General features: G+C 28.2%; 1 protein-coding gene across 3 annotated transcripts in view; it reads left to right on the forward strand.

Moving 5' to 3' along the window:
- Positions 1-13,768, forward strand: part of Epac (Exchange protein directly activated by cAMP) — a 226,735-nt gene that overhangs the window by 205,031 nt on the left and 7,936 nt on the right. For all 3 annotated transcript variants that reach the window (XM_064065349.1, XM_064065350.1, XM_064065351.1), the window contains 2 exons: positions 3,140-3,261; positions 3,310-3,560. In XM_064065349.1, the coding sequence (XP_063921419.1) occupies positions 3,140-3,261; positions 3,310-3,560 (373 nt within the window). The remainder of the gene's footprint in view (positions 1-3,139; positions 3,262-3,309; positions 3,561-13,768) is intronic.

Here is a 13,768-nt window from a genome sequence, read left to right on the forward strand (position 1 = left end):
TTTCAATTTTTGGAATTTCTCAATATTTTGGCCCTTAAAAATTTCGATTTTTTGATTCCTCAATTTTTAATTTTTTTAAATTTTAGACTTTTTTGATATTTCAAGTTTTCAATTTTACGATTTCTCAATTTATTGAAATTTCGATATTTTTCAGATTTTAGTATTCTCAATTTTTCAACTTTCTTCAATTTTAGATTTTTCCACTTCGCGATTTTTCGGCTTTTCGAGTTCTCAATTTATTCTAAATTTCAGTTTTGGAATTTTTCAATTTTTCTTTGATTTTTAAATTTTTCAATTGTCTTGGTATTTCGAATTCTCGATGTTTCAGTTTTTCGATTTTGTCGACTTTTCGATTTTGTACTTTTTCAATTATTTAAACTTTGGATTTTTTTGATTTTTTCATTTTTCGGTGTTTCGATTGATTGAATTTGGACTGTTTCGATTTCTTAATTTTTTAGTTTTATTTCTTTATTTTTCAGTTTTTCGAGTTATCTGCTTTTCAATTTCTCCATATTTTCATGTGTCAATTTCTTGATTTCTTGGTTTTTTGGTTTTCGCATTTTCCACTTCTCGGTTTTTCGACTTTTCAGTTTCTCAATTTTCTATTTTTTCAATTTCTCAATTTTTTCAATTTTGGAATTTTTCAATATTTTGATTCTTAAAAATTTCGATTTTTTTATTTTTTCAACTTTTCAATTTTACGATTTCTCGATTTATTGAAATTTCGATATTTTTCAGATTTTTGTATTCCCAATTTTTCAATTTTCTTCAATTTTCGATTTTTCCACTTCGCGATTTTTCGAATTTTCGAGTTCTCAATTTATTCGAAGATTAAGTCTTGGAATTTTTCAATTTTCTTTCCATTTTTCAATTTTTCGATTTTCCGATTTACCGACTTCGCAATTTTTCGATATATCAGTTTGGAATTTTTCGAAATTTTGACTCACTTTTTTGATTTTCCGATTTTTGAATTTTTCAGTTTTTTGGTGTTTCGACTTTTCAATTTTTCAATTTTTTAAATCTTAGATTTTTTGATTTTTCAATTTTTTGGTGTTTCAATTAATCGAATTTGGGTTGTTTCGATTTCTTTCTTTTTTAGTTTTATTTCTTTATTTTTCAGTTTTTCGAGTTCTCTACTTTTCAATTTCTTCACATTTTCATGTTTCAATTTCTTGATGTTTCAGTTTTTCCACGTTTCAATTTTCGATTTTCGCTTTTTCGACTTTTCAGTTTCTCAATTTTCTATTTTTGGATTTCTCAATTTTTCCAATTTTGGAATTTTTCAATTATTTTTATTCTTAAAAATTTCCATTTTTTGATTTCTCAATTTTGTAATTTTCATTCTTTTAATTTTAAATTTTTTTGATTTTTCAAGTTTTCAATTTTACGATTTCTCAATTTATTGAAATTTCGATATTTTTCAGATTTTTGAATTCCCAATTTTTTAATTTTCTTCAATTTTCGATTTTTCCACTTTCCGATTTTTCGACTTTTTGAGTTCTCAATTTATTGGAAGGTTAAGTTTAGGAATTTCTCAATTTTCTTTCGATTTTTCAATTTTTCGATTTTCCGATTTACGGACTTCGCAATTCAGTTTGGAATTTTTCGAAATTTTGACTCACTTTTTTGACTTTCCGATTTTTAAATTTTTCAGTTTTTTGGTGTTTCGATTTCTCGATTTTTTTCAATTTTTCTATTTTACAAAATTTCGATTTTTCGATTTTTCGATTTTTCACTTTTTTAATTCTTAGATTTTTTGATTTTTCAATTTTTCGGTGTTGCAATTCGTCGAATTTGGGCTCTTTCGATTTCTTTATTTTTTAGTTTTATTTCTTTATTTTTCAGTTTTTCGAGTTATCTACTTTTTAAATTTCTCCACATTTTCATGTTTCAATTTCTTGATGTTTCAGTTTTTCCACGTTTCAATTTTCGATTTTCGCTTTTTCCACTTCTCGCTTTTTTGAATTTTCAGTTTTATATTTTTTCAATTTTGGAATTTTTCAATATGTATTTGGATTCTTAAAAATTTCGATTTTTTGATTTCTCAATTTTGTACTTTTTCATTTTTTCAAATTTTAATCTTTTTTGATTTTTCAACTTTTCACTTTTACGATATCTCAGTTTATTGAAATTTCTATATTTTTCAGATTTTCATATTGTCAATTTTTCAATTTTCTTCAATTTTTATTTTCCCACTCCGCGATTTTTGCACTCCCCGATTTTTCTACTTTTCGAGTTCTCAATTTATTCGAAGTTTCAGTGTTGGAATTTTTCGAAATTTCGAATCACTTTTTTGACTTTCCGACTTTTAAATTTTTCAATTTTTTGATGTTTAGATTTCTCGATTTTTCAATTTTTCGATTTTCCAAAATTTAGACTTTTCGATATTTTACTTTTTCTACTTTTTAAATCTTAGATTTTTCGATTTTGCAATTTTGGAATTTTTCAGTATTTCGATTCTTAAATATTAGATTTTTTGATTTCGCAAATTTATACTTTTTCAATATGTTTAATTTTTAACTCTTCTGATTTTCAATTTTTCACATTTTTGATTTTTCAATTTTTCGATTTCTCTTTTTATCTAAATTTCGATGTTCCGATTTTTCAATTGTTCAATTTCCCGATTTCACAATTTTTCGATGTGGCGATTTATGGAATTTGACTTATTTCGATTACTCTATTTTTCAATTTTTCTATTTCTGAACGTTTCGATTTTTCAATCCTCTCATGTCCCAATTCCTCGATCTTTTAATTATTCAATTTGTCCACGTTTGGATTCCTCGATTCTTCGAATTTTCAATTTCTCAACCTCTCGGTTGAGAATTTTAAGCTTTTTGGTTTTTCGTTTTTTTATGTTTTCAAAGTTTCTAGTTTTCAAGTTATTTCTCAATTTTTTAACGTTTCAATTTTGGGAATTCTTCAATTTTGCGACTTTCCGCATTTCGATTTTTCGATTTTTAAATTTTTCAATTTTTCAATATTTAAAATTTTTCGATTGTTCGATTTCTGGACATTTTTCAGTTTTTCGAAAATTATATTCATCACCCAAGTTTCTACTTTATATAATAGATTTATTATTAGAAATCAAAAACAGCAAAAAATTTTCATAATTTTTCCTTCAACCAATTTTTCCCCCCAGATACCAAGAGGACCGCAAAGCCCACGAAGGCCAAAAATGGAAACTCCCTCCGTGCGGCCAACCCATCAGTCTCTTCACCGGAAACGACACCAACCGAACAATAATAATGCCTCAGGACGACAGTAAGCCCCCCAACACCAAATTTCAAAATTTCCAAATTTCGCGTCCAGTCATTTTCAGGGTTTACTGTGCCGACCACACGTACTGCACCTTAAGACTTCCCGTGGACACGCCCGCCGAAGCCATCAAGCTAGTGGCAGCCGAGAAGCTCAAGATGCGCTCCAACGACGAGCTTCTGCTCGTCGAGGTGAAGTCCAACGGGGAGCGGGTCATCTTCAAAGACAACGACATTAGCATACCTACGGCGCTCTCGATAAACGGGAGGATCTTCGTGTCGCCGAAGGACCACCTAGACGCTCTGGTAAAAATACGTTTCTACACCATTTCCATTCTTGGCGCAAAGTTTGGAAGTTCCGTGAATAATTCAATCAAACCAAATCAGGCCGGCTAAGTTTCGCTTTCTCATAAATTATTCATTTCTATCGAGATTTGAAGTCTAATGAGGATGTTATTTATTAACGATCGGATCGGGGAGTTTAAGTGGCGTGTCAACATCTTAATTACAATATATCAAATTTGGGGAGCGGGATAACAAATGGGGTTACGTACGAGTACTTTGGGTTTCTAAGTTGAGAGCACATCCGTGTACGGCGCGAGTGTTAACGAAGGTAATGGCTATAATGTTTCATTATACGAGTACACAGAGCTTGAATTTTTTACCACGCTACGAAGTTTAAATAATGAAGGGTGTGTGTTAACGAAGTTAATTGTTTTAACGGCAAGACGAACGGTTTTAATTTTAGTTTGGCTAGAACAGCGGCGACGACTAGGCAATTATCGAAATTGTCGCGAATTGAACCAATTAGCGATAATAATATTACGTCGCTACAAAGTTGGATAACGAACACCTTGTCGGTTTCTGCGTCTGGGACGACTTCCACCAGACTGTGAACTTGTGATCGACTTTATGCACTCTAGAACTAAGTTTACGTGTTGTAACAAGATGTCTGCCGAGTTTTATGAATCCGAAATTTTTCTATTGTGGTTTGTCAATTTTCCGACATTTCAATTTTACGATTTTTCAATTGTTAATTTTTTTTTCAATTTTCCAATTTATTGTGTTCGATTTTTACGATTCATCGACCTTTCGATTTTTCCATTCAATTTCGGGTTTTTCAGATTTTCGATTTCTAGATTTTTTAATTTTTCAGTTTTACGATTTTTCATTTTTTCAATTTTTAGATTTTTCAACTTTGCAATTTTTAGATTTTGCAGGGTTTTTGTACTCAGTTTTTCGATTTTTTCAATTTTCGATTTTTCAATCTTTCCACTTCCCGATTTTTAGATTTTTCGATTTCCCAATTTTTGGAAGTTTCGGATTAGCAATTCTTCGATTTTTCAAATTTTCGATTTACCAACTTATCAATTTTTCAAAATTTCAGTTTTGAATTTTTTAATATTTCGATTGAAAAGTTTCAGTTTTGGGATTCTTCAATTTTCCTTCGATTTTTCAATGTTTCGGTTTTCCGATTTAGCAGTTTTTCAATATCTGAGTTTTGGAATTTTTCGATATTTTGATTTTTTTTAGAATTTTCGACTTTTCAATTTCTTGTTTTTTTACTTTTTCGGTTTTTCAATTTTTCAATTTTTCTGTTTTTTGGTGTTTCGATTTCTCGAGTTTTCACTGTTTCGATTTTTCAAAAGATCCGATTTTTTGGCTTTTCGATTTTTTGATTTCTCGATTTTTCAGTTTTTCGATTTCTCAATCTTTTCATGTTTCATTTCTGGATATTTAAATTTTTCACATTTTCAATGTTTAAATTTCTCCATTTCTCGGTTTTTTGATTCCTTGATTTTCCAATTTTCAGTTTTCAATTCAATTTCCCGATTTTTCCATTTTTTGATGTTTCGATTTATCAGATTTGGGCTATTTTGATTTCTCTATTTTTCAGATTTTCGATTTCTTTAGATTTTTCGATTTCTCGATCTTTTCATGTTTCATTTCTGGATGTTTCGATTTCTCCATTTCTCGGTTTTTCAAATTTTCGATTTTTCGATCTTTCCGTTTCTCGAATTTTCGACTTTTGGATTTCCCAATTCTTCAATTTTTGGATTCCCAGTTCTTCGAATTTTCAGTTTTGGGATTCTTCAATTTTCTTTCGAATTTTCAAGTTTTGGATTTTCTCAATTTCTCAATTTTTCAATTTTTTGGTGTTTCGATTTCTCGAATTTTCAATTTTCAAACTTTCGGATGTCTCGTTTTTTCGAAATTTCAATGTTTCGATTTTTTAATTGCTCAATTTCCCAATTTTGCCAATTTTCACTGTTTCGACTTTTCGATTTCTCAATTTTTCAATTTCTCAAATTTTCGAAGTTTCAGGTTTGGGATTTTTCAATTTTTCGGTTTTCCTATTTATCAGTTTTTCAATACCTGAGTTTTGGAATTCTTTAATATTTCGATTCAATTTTTTGATTTTTAGATTTTTCGATTTCTTGATTTTATAGTTTTTCGATTTCTCGATTTTTGAATTTTTAAATTTTGGCATTTCTAAATTTTCAATTTTTTGATTCCTCGATTTCTCGAATGATCGATTTTCCACTTCTCCATTTATCGAATTTTCAGTGTTTCAATTCAATTTCCCGATTTTTTAAATTTTCGATTTCTAGATATTTTAATTTTTTAGTTTCTCAATTTTTTTATTTTACGATTTTTTACTTTTGTATTTTCGATTTTTCAATTTTTCAGGTTTTCGTCGTCTCAGTGTTTCGATTTTTTCAATTTTTCCATTTCTCCACTTTTCGACTTTTTGATTTCTCAATTTTCCTACATTTCAGTTAAACGATTTTTCATTTTTTCAATCCTTCAAATTTTCGATTGTTCAATTTTCCATTTCCTCTTCTCATTTTTTCGACTTCTCTATTTTTCAATTTTTCGATTTTTGGAAGTTTCAGTTTAGGGATTCTTTAATTTTCCTTCGATGTTTCGATTTCTTGATTTTATACTTCTTCGATTTTCAATTTTTCAGTTTTTTGGTGTTTGGATTTCTCGAGTTTTCAATGCTGCGATTTTTCAAAAGATCCGATTTTTCGGCTTTTCGATTTTTTGATTTCTCGATTTTTTACTGTTTCGATTTTTAAATCTTACATTATTTCGATTTTTCAATTTTTCAATTTCTCGATTTTTCAATTTTTCGATTTCTCGATTTATCAAAATTTAGGTGTTTCAATTTTTCAAATGTTTAATTTCCTGATTTTTCCATTTTTCGATGTTTAGATTTATCAAATTTGGGCCATTTTGATTTCTCAATTTTTCAGTTTTTCGATTTCTCGATCTTTTCATATTTCGTCTCGATGTTTCAATTTTTCACTTTTTCGATGTTTCGATTTCTCCATTGCGCGGTTTTTTGATTTCTCGATTTTTTGACTTTTCGAATTTTCAGTTTTCAATTCAATTTCCCGATTTTTAAAATTTTCGAATTCCCAATTTTTAATTTTTCAAAAAAATAGGTCCACCAACAATGGAGTGAAGTCATCTCCAAATTTTACAATAGTCAACGTTGTTTAAATTTTATAAAATATCGTATTTCTCCATTTGTGGTTTATAGATTAGAAATTTTTCAATTTCGATTTCTCACTTTTTTGAAATTTCAGTTTTCGAAATTTTCATTTTTTTATTTCTTCAATTTTTCGATGTTTCGGTTTTTTGATTCTTCAATTTTTGGTTTCGATTTCTTGAATTTTCAAATTTTCAATTTCTCGATTTCGTATTTTTTTCGGTTTTTCAATTTTCCGGCATTTCAGTTTTACGATTTTTCAAATTTCATTTTTAATTTTAACTTTCAATTTTTCAATTTTTTGCGTCTCGATTTTTCAATTTCTCGGTTTTTTGATTTCTCAGTTTGTCAGTTTTCAATTCAATTTCCCGATTTTTAAAATTTTCGAATTCCCAATTTTTCAAATTTCAGTTTTGAATTTTTGTCTTCTCAACTTGTCTATTTTTTCAATTTTCGAATTTTCAATCTTTCCACTTCCCGATTTTTAGATTTTCCGCTTTCTCAATTTTTCCATTTTCCAATTCTTGGAAGTTTCAGTTAAGGAATTTTTCAATTGTCCTTCGGTTTTTCAAATTTTCGATTTACCGACTTAACAATTTCTCAAAATTTCAGTGTTGAATTTTTCAATATTTCGATTCAAAGTTTCGAATTTTGATTTTTTACTTGTTCGATTTTTCAATTTTTCAGTTTTTTGGTGTTTCGATTTCACGAGTTTTCAGTGTTTCGATTCGTCAAAAGATCCAACATTTCGGCTTTTCAATTTTTTGATTTCTCGATTTTTGTCTCTCAACTTTTCGATTTTTTTCAATTTTTGATTTTCCATTTCTCGATTTTGCGACTTTTGATTTCTCAATTTTTCGATTCTCAGTTGTTCGAATTTGCAATTTTGGAGTTCTCCAATTTTCCTTAAAATTTTCAAGTTTTCGATTTTCCGATTTATCAATTTTTCAATATTTCATTTTGGAATTTTTCAATATTTCGATTCAATTCTTTGATATTTCGATTTTTCTGTTTTTTATTTTCCTGAGGTTTTACTTTTCAAATTTCTCAATTTTTCAATTTTTTGGTGTTTCGATTTCTCGAATTCAATTTTTCGATTCTTCAAAATTTTGGTTTTTCAAAATTTAGAATTTTAGACTTTTCAATTTTGATTTCTTGATGTTTTATTTTTTCGATTTTTCAATTTTAAAATTTCTGGATGTCTCGATTTTTCGACTTTTCGATTTCTCAGTTCGAATTTTGAGTTTTGGGATTTTTCAATTTTTGCGGTTTTCCGATTTATCAGTTTTTCAATACCTACTTGATTTTTGGAATTCTTTAATATTTCGATTCAGAATTTTGATTTTTATGATTTTTTCGATTTTTCAATTTCTCAATTTTTCCAAGTTTCCGTTCGGGGATTCTTCAATTTCCCTTCGATTATGTATTCAATTTTTCGATTTTCCGATTTACCAAATTTTTCAATATTTCGATTCAATTTTTCGAATTTTGGACTCTTCGATTTCTTGATTTTTTACTTTTTTGGTTTATCAATTTTTCCGTTTTTTAGGGTTTTGTCCCCTCAATTTTTAGATTTTTTCAATTTTCGGTTTTTTAATCTTTCCTGTTCCCGATTTTTAGATTTTTCGATTTCTCAGTTTTTCAATTTTCCAATTTTTGGAAGTTTCAATTTAAGGATTCTTCAATTTTCCTTCGATTTGTTAATTTTTCGATTTACCGACATATCGATTTTTCAAAATTTCAGTTTTGAATTCTTCAGTATTTCGATACAATGTTTCGAATTTTCGATTTTTCGATTTTTTACTTCTTCGATTTTTCAATTCTTCATTTTTTTGGTGTTTCGATTTCACGACTTTTCAATCTTTCGGTTCTTCAAAAAATCCGATTCTTCGGCTTTTCGATTTTTTGATTTTTAGATTTTTTATTGTTTCGATTTTTAAACCTTGGAATTTTTTGATTTTCCAATTCTTCAATTTCTCGATTTATCAAAATTTAGATGTTTCAATTTTTCAGATCTTCAATTTCCTGATTTTTCTATTTCTCGATGTTTCAATTTTTCACATTTTCAATGTTTTGATTTCTCAATTTTTGGACTTTTCGAATTTTCAGTTTTGCTGTTTTTCTCTTCTCAATTTTTCGATTTTTTCAATTTTTAATTTTTCGATTTACCAATTTACCAACTTTTTCAATATTTCGATCCAATTTTTCGAAGTTTAGACTCTTCGATTTCTTGATTTTTTACTTTTTTTGGTTTTTCAATTTTTCAGTTTTTTGGGGCTTTGTCCCCTCAATTTTTAGATTTTTTCGATTTTCGATTTTTTAATCTTTCTACTTCCCGATTTTTAGATTTTTGGATTTCTCAGTTTTTCAACTTTCCAATTTTCCAATTTTTGGAAGTTTCAATTTAGGGATTTTTCAATTTTCGTTCGATTTTTCAATTTTTCGATTTACCGACTTATAAATTTTTCAAAATTTCAGTTTTGGATTCTTCAATATTTCGATTCAATATTTCAAATTTTCGACTTTTCGAATTTTCGATTTCTTGATTTTTTACTTCTTCGATTTTTCAATTTTTCATTTTTTTGGTGTTTCGATTTCAGAGTTTTCAATCTTCCGATTCTTTAAAAAATCCGATTCTTCGACTTTTTGATTTTTTGATATTTCGATTTTTCTATTTCTTATTTTCTTGAGGCTTTACTTTTTAAATTTCTCAATTTTCCAATTTTTTGGTGTTTCGATTTCTCGAATTTTCAATTTTTCGATACTTCAAAATTTTGATTTTTCAAAATTTCGATTTTTAAACTTTTCAATTTTGATTTCTTGGTGTTTTATTTTTTCGATTTTTCAATTTTCAAATTTTTGGATGTCTCGATTTTTCGACTTTTCGATTTCTCAGTTCGAATTTTCCGTTTTAGGATTTTTCAAATTTCCTTCGATTATTCAATTTTTCGGTTTTTCGATTTATCAGTTTTTCAATGCTTGAGTTTTGGAATTCTTTAATATCCCGATTCAATTTTTGGATTTATAGGTTTTCGATTTCTTGATTTTATAGTTTTTCGATTTTTAATACATATTTCAATTTTTCAATTTTTTCATGCTTCGATTTCCCGATTTTTCAATTTTTAAATTTTGGCGTTTCTAAATTTTCGATTTTTCGATTCTCGATTTCTCGAATGATCGATTTCTCCACTTCTCGATTTCTAGATTTTTAAAGTTTTTAGTTTCTCAATTTTTTTATTTTACGATTTTTTATCTTCTGAATTTTTTGATTTTTTCATTTTTTCAATTTTTCAGGTTTTCGTCGTCTCAATGTTTCGATTTTTTCAATTTCCAATTTTTCAATTTTTCGTTTTTTAAGTTTTTCGAAGTTTCAATTTTGGTATTCTTCAATTTTTGAATTTCTTGATTTTCCGATTTTTTGAGACTTTTCAATTTTTGGTTTCTGAATTTTTTACTTTTTCGATTTTTGGAAGTTTAGATTTTTTGGTTTTTGAATTCTTCGAAGTTTCACTGTTGGAATTTTTCGACTTTCCTTCAATTTTTCAATTTTTCGGTTTTCCGATTTACCGATTTATCATTTTTTCAATACTTAAGTTTTGGAATTCTTCAATATTTCGATTCAATTTTTTGATTTTTCGACATTTCGAATTTTCGATTTCTTGATTTTATACTTTTTCCATTTTTCAATATTTTAATTTTGAAACTTTTGGCCTTTCTGAATTTTCGATTTCCCGATTTTTATTTTCTCAAAATATCAGTTACGAATTTTTCAATATTTCAATTCAATGTTTTTGATTTTTGATTTTTTACTTTTTCGGTTTTTCAATTTTTCAGTTTTTCGATGTTTCGATTTTTCCAGTTTTCAATGTTTCCATTCTTCAAAAGATCCGATTTTTCGGCGGATTTTTTGATTTTTCGATTTTTTGCAGTTTCGATTTTTAAATCTTACAATTTTTGATTGATCAGTTTTTTAATTTCTCAATTTCTGGAATTATCAAAACTTCAATGTTTCAATTTTCCAGATGTTCAATTTCCTGGTTTTTCCATTTTTCGACGTTTCGATTTATCAAATATGGGCTATTTCGATTTCTCTATTTTTCAGATTTTCAATTTTACTGAACTTTTCGTTTTCTCGATCTTTTCATGTTTCGTTTATAGATGTTTCAATTTTTCACCTTTCGGATGTTTCGATTTCTCCATTTCTCGGTTTTTTGATTTCTCGATTTTTGGATTTGTCGAATTTTCAGTTTTCAATTCAATTTCCCAATTTTTCAAATTTTCGAATTCCCGATTTTTCAGTTTTCAAAATTTCAGTTTTAAATTTTTCAATATTTCGATTCAATTTTTAGAATTTTCGACTCCTCGAATCGATTTTTATTTTTTCGGTTTTTCAATTTTTCAATTTTTCAGTTTTTTGTGGTTTCGATTTCTCGAGTTTTCAATGTTTCCATTCGTCAAAAGATCCGATTTTTCGGCTTTTCGATATTTTGATTTCTCTGTTTTTTACTGTTTTGATTTTTAAATCTTAGATTTTTTTTATTTTTCAATTTTTACTTTTTCGAAGTTTGGATCTCTCCATTTCTCGGTTTTTTGATTTCTCGATTTGTAGATGTTTCGAATTTTCAATTTTCAATTGAATTTCCCAATTTTTCAAATTTTCGATTTCCCGATTTAAAATTTTTCAAAATGTCAGTTTTGAATTTTCCATATTTCGATTCAAAATTTTAGAATTTTCAACTCTTCGAGTTCTTGATTTTTCGATTTCCCAATTTTTCAATTTTTCAGTTTTTTGTTGTTTCGATTTCTCGACTTTTCAATGTTTCGATTATTCGGCTTTTAGATTTTCTGATTTATCAAAATTTCGATGTTTCGATTTATCAAATTTGGGCAATTTCGATTTCTCCATTTTTCATATTTTCGATTTCTCGATCTTTTACTTTTTCAGTTTTTCGATTTTTCAATTTTTCAGTTTTTTGGTGTTTCGATTTCTCGAATTTTCAGTGTTTGATTCTTGAAAAGATCCGATTTTTCGGTTTTTTGATTTTTCAATTTTCCAGTTACTCATGATTTTTCCGATTTTCGATTTTTCAAATTTGGGCTATTTCGATTTCTCTATTTTTTTAGATTTTCGATTTCTCTGGACTTTTCGATCTTTTCATGTTTCATTTCTTGATGTTTCAATTTTTCACTTTTTCAATGTCCCGATTTCTCCATTTCTCGGTTTTTTTATTTCTCGATTTTTTGACTTTTCCAATTTTCAATTCAATTTCACGATTTTTCAAATTTTCGATTTCTCGATTTATATTTTTTCAGTTTTAACATTTTTCATTTTTTTCAATGCTTCAATTTTCGACTTTTGGATCTTTCCCTTTTTCGATTTCTCAGTTCGAATTTTCAATTTTGGAATTTTTCAATATTTCGATTCAATTTTTCGATAATTCGGCTTTTCATGTATCCAATCTCATTATCGAAATAGTCTCGAATTGACCCAATTAACGATAATAATATTACCTCGCTACAAAGTTAGATAACGAACACCTAGTCGGTTTTTCCGTCTGGGACGACTTCCACCAGACTATGTGAACTTAGATCGACTTTATGCACTCTAAAACTAAGTTAACGTCTGTAACAAGATTGTCTGCCGAGGTTACAAACTTCATTATCCAGTAGTTTACGGTCAAGAATACGTACAGTTGGAAAAACTGCCCGTTCAATTGAAACGTACAACGTCCAACAAATTGTTATTTCGTTTTAATTATTAATAAAAGCGGCTTTTGCCTCACAAAAAAGTCGCTCCAGAGCTCGCTTTGGAATTACCTCGATTGGAATCTAATTTAAGCTAATGGTGCCTCGCCTGAATAAACTGATTGAAAGTGAAATAAAACACTCAAAGAAAATTTGACATGTCCTGGAAGAGCGTATTTTCTCCAAATGGAGCCGATCCAATGTTTGTTTGATGTATGAACCCAAAAAATAATAATAGAATTTTTCTCGCGGCAATAAACCGTAAATAATTTATCAGAAAAATGATAGATCGTGTCTGAATGGAAAAAACTTGTTACGGTTCCATGAATTCGAGCGCGTCGTAAAAGGCAAATTTGAATTTATGTTGCACCAACTTTTATTTTTCGGTAAGAAGTTTTAATATTTCGTTTAGGCTATAATACTTAAACGTGACATATTTATCGACTAAGCAGCCACTATCGATGCAAACTGCCCCTTTCAAACTTTACAACTTAATTCTTTTTATCCGAAAATCCGGGTTTAAAGTGGTGGAGTTTATGGCCGCCGGAACAATTTGTCTGCATATCAGATTGACTCTAAGTTAAGTCGGAGTTGTGGGATTTAGTTCCGAAGATGTAATCAGCTATTTTCTTTAGACGGTAAGGCGAGCAAATTGTAGTCGCGTGGAATGCGATTCAACAACGGTACAAAGCGGAAATTTTTATTTCCCTGGTATTTCTTGTATCTGTTTTATGGCTCGTGGACTGTAAAACATGTACGTTTAAATTCCTGCAAAACAATAAAAATTTTATTCTAATGACTAACCACTTACGTGCAATCAGTGAACGAGGTTGTGGGCGGAAAAACACTAAAAATTCCATTTATCCGTTTGAAGTAGTACTTGAAATATTTTTATTACATTGTTAAAATTAACTGATTAATTAAAATTTAAATCTACGAGAAAATGTATTTAGTTAAGTTTCGAAAATGCCAAAAATTTGAAGAATTTGAAAAAATTTCACATTTCAAAATATTTTAATTTTGCAATTTTTGGCCGTTCTAAATTTTCGATTTCCCGACTTTTAATTTTACAAAATTTCAGTTTTAAATTTTTCAATATTTCGATTCAATTTTCAGAATTTTAAACTTTTCGAACTCATGATTTTTTTAGTTGAGTTTCGAAAATGTCAAAATTTGGCCGAAATGTGAAGAAGGGCGGACCATTGGAAAAATTTCACTTTTAATTGGATTTTTAAGTTTTTCAATTCAGTTTCCCGATTTTTCAAATTTT

Source organism: Zophobas morio, unplaced genomic scaffold (assembly GCF_036711695.1).
Source record: "Zophobas morio isolate AGI-343-1 ecotype UQ-CSIRO unplaced genomic scaffold, CSIRO_AGI_Zmor_V1 ptg000026l, whole genome shotgun sequence".
Lineage (NCBI taxonomy): Eukaryota > Metazoa > Arthropoda > Insecta > Coleoptera > Tenebrionidae > Zophobas > Zophobas morio.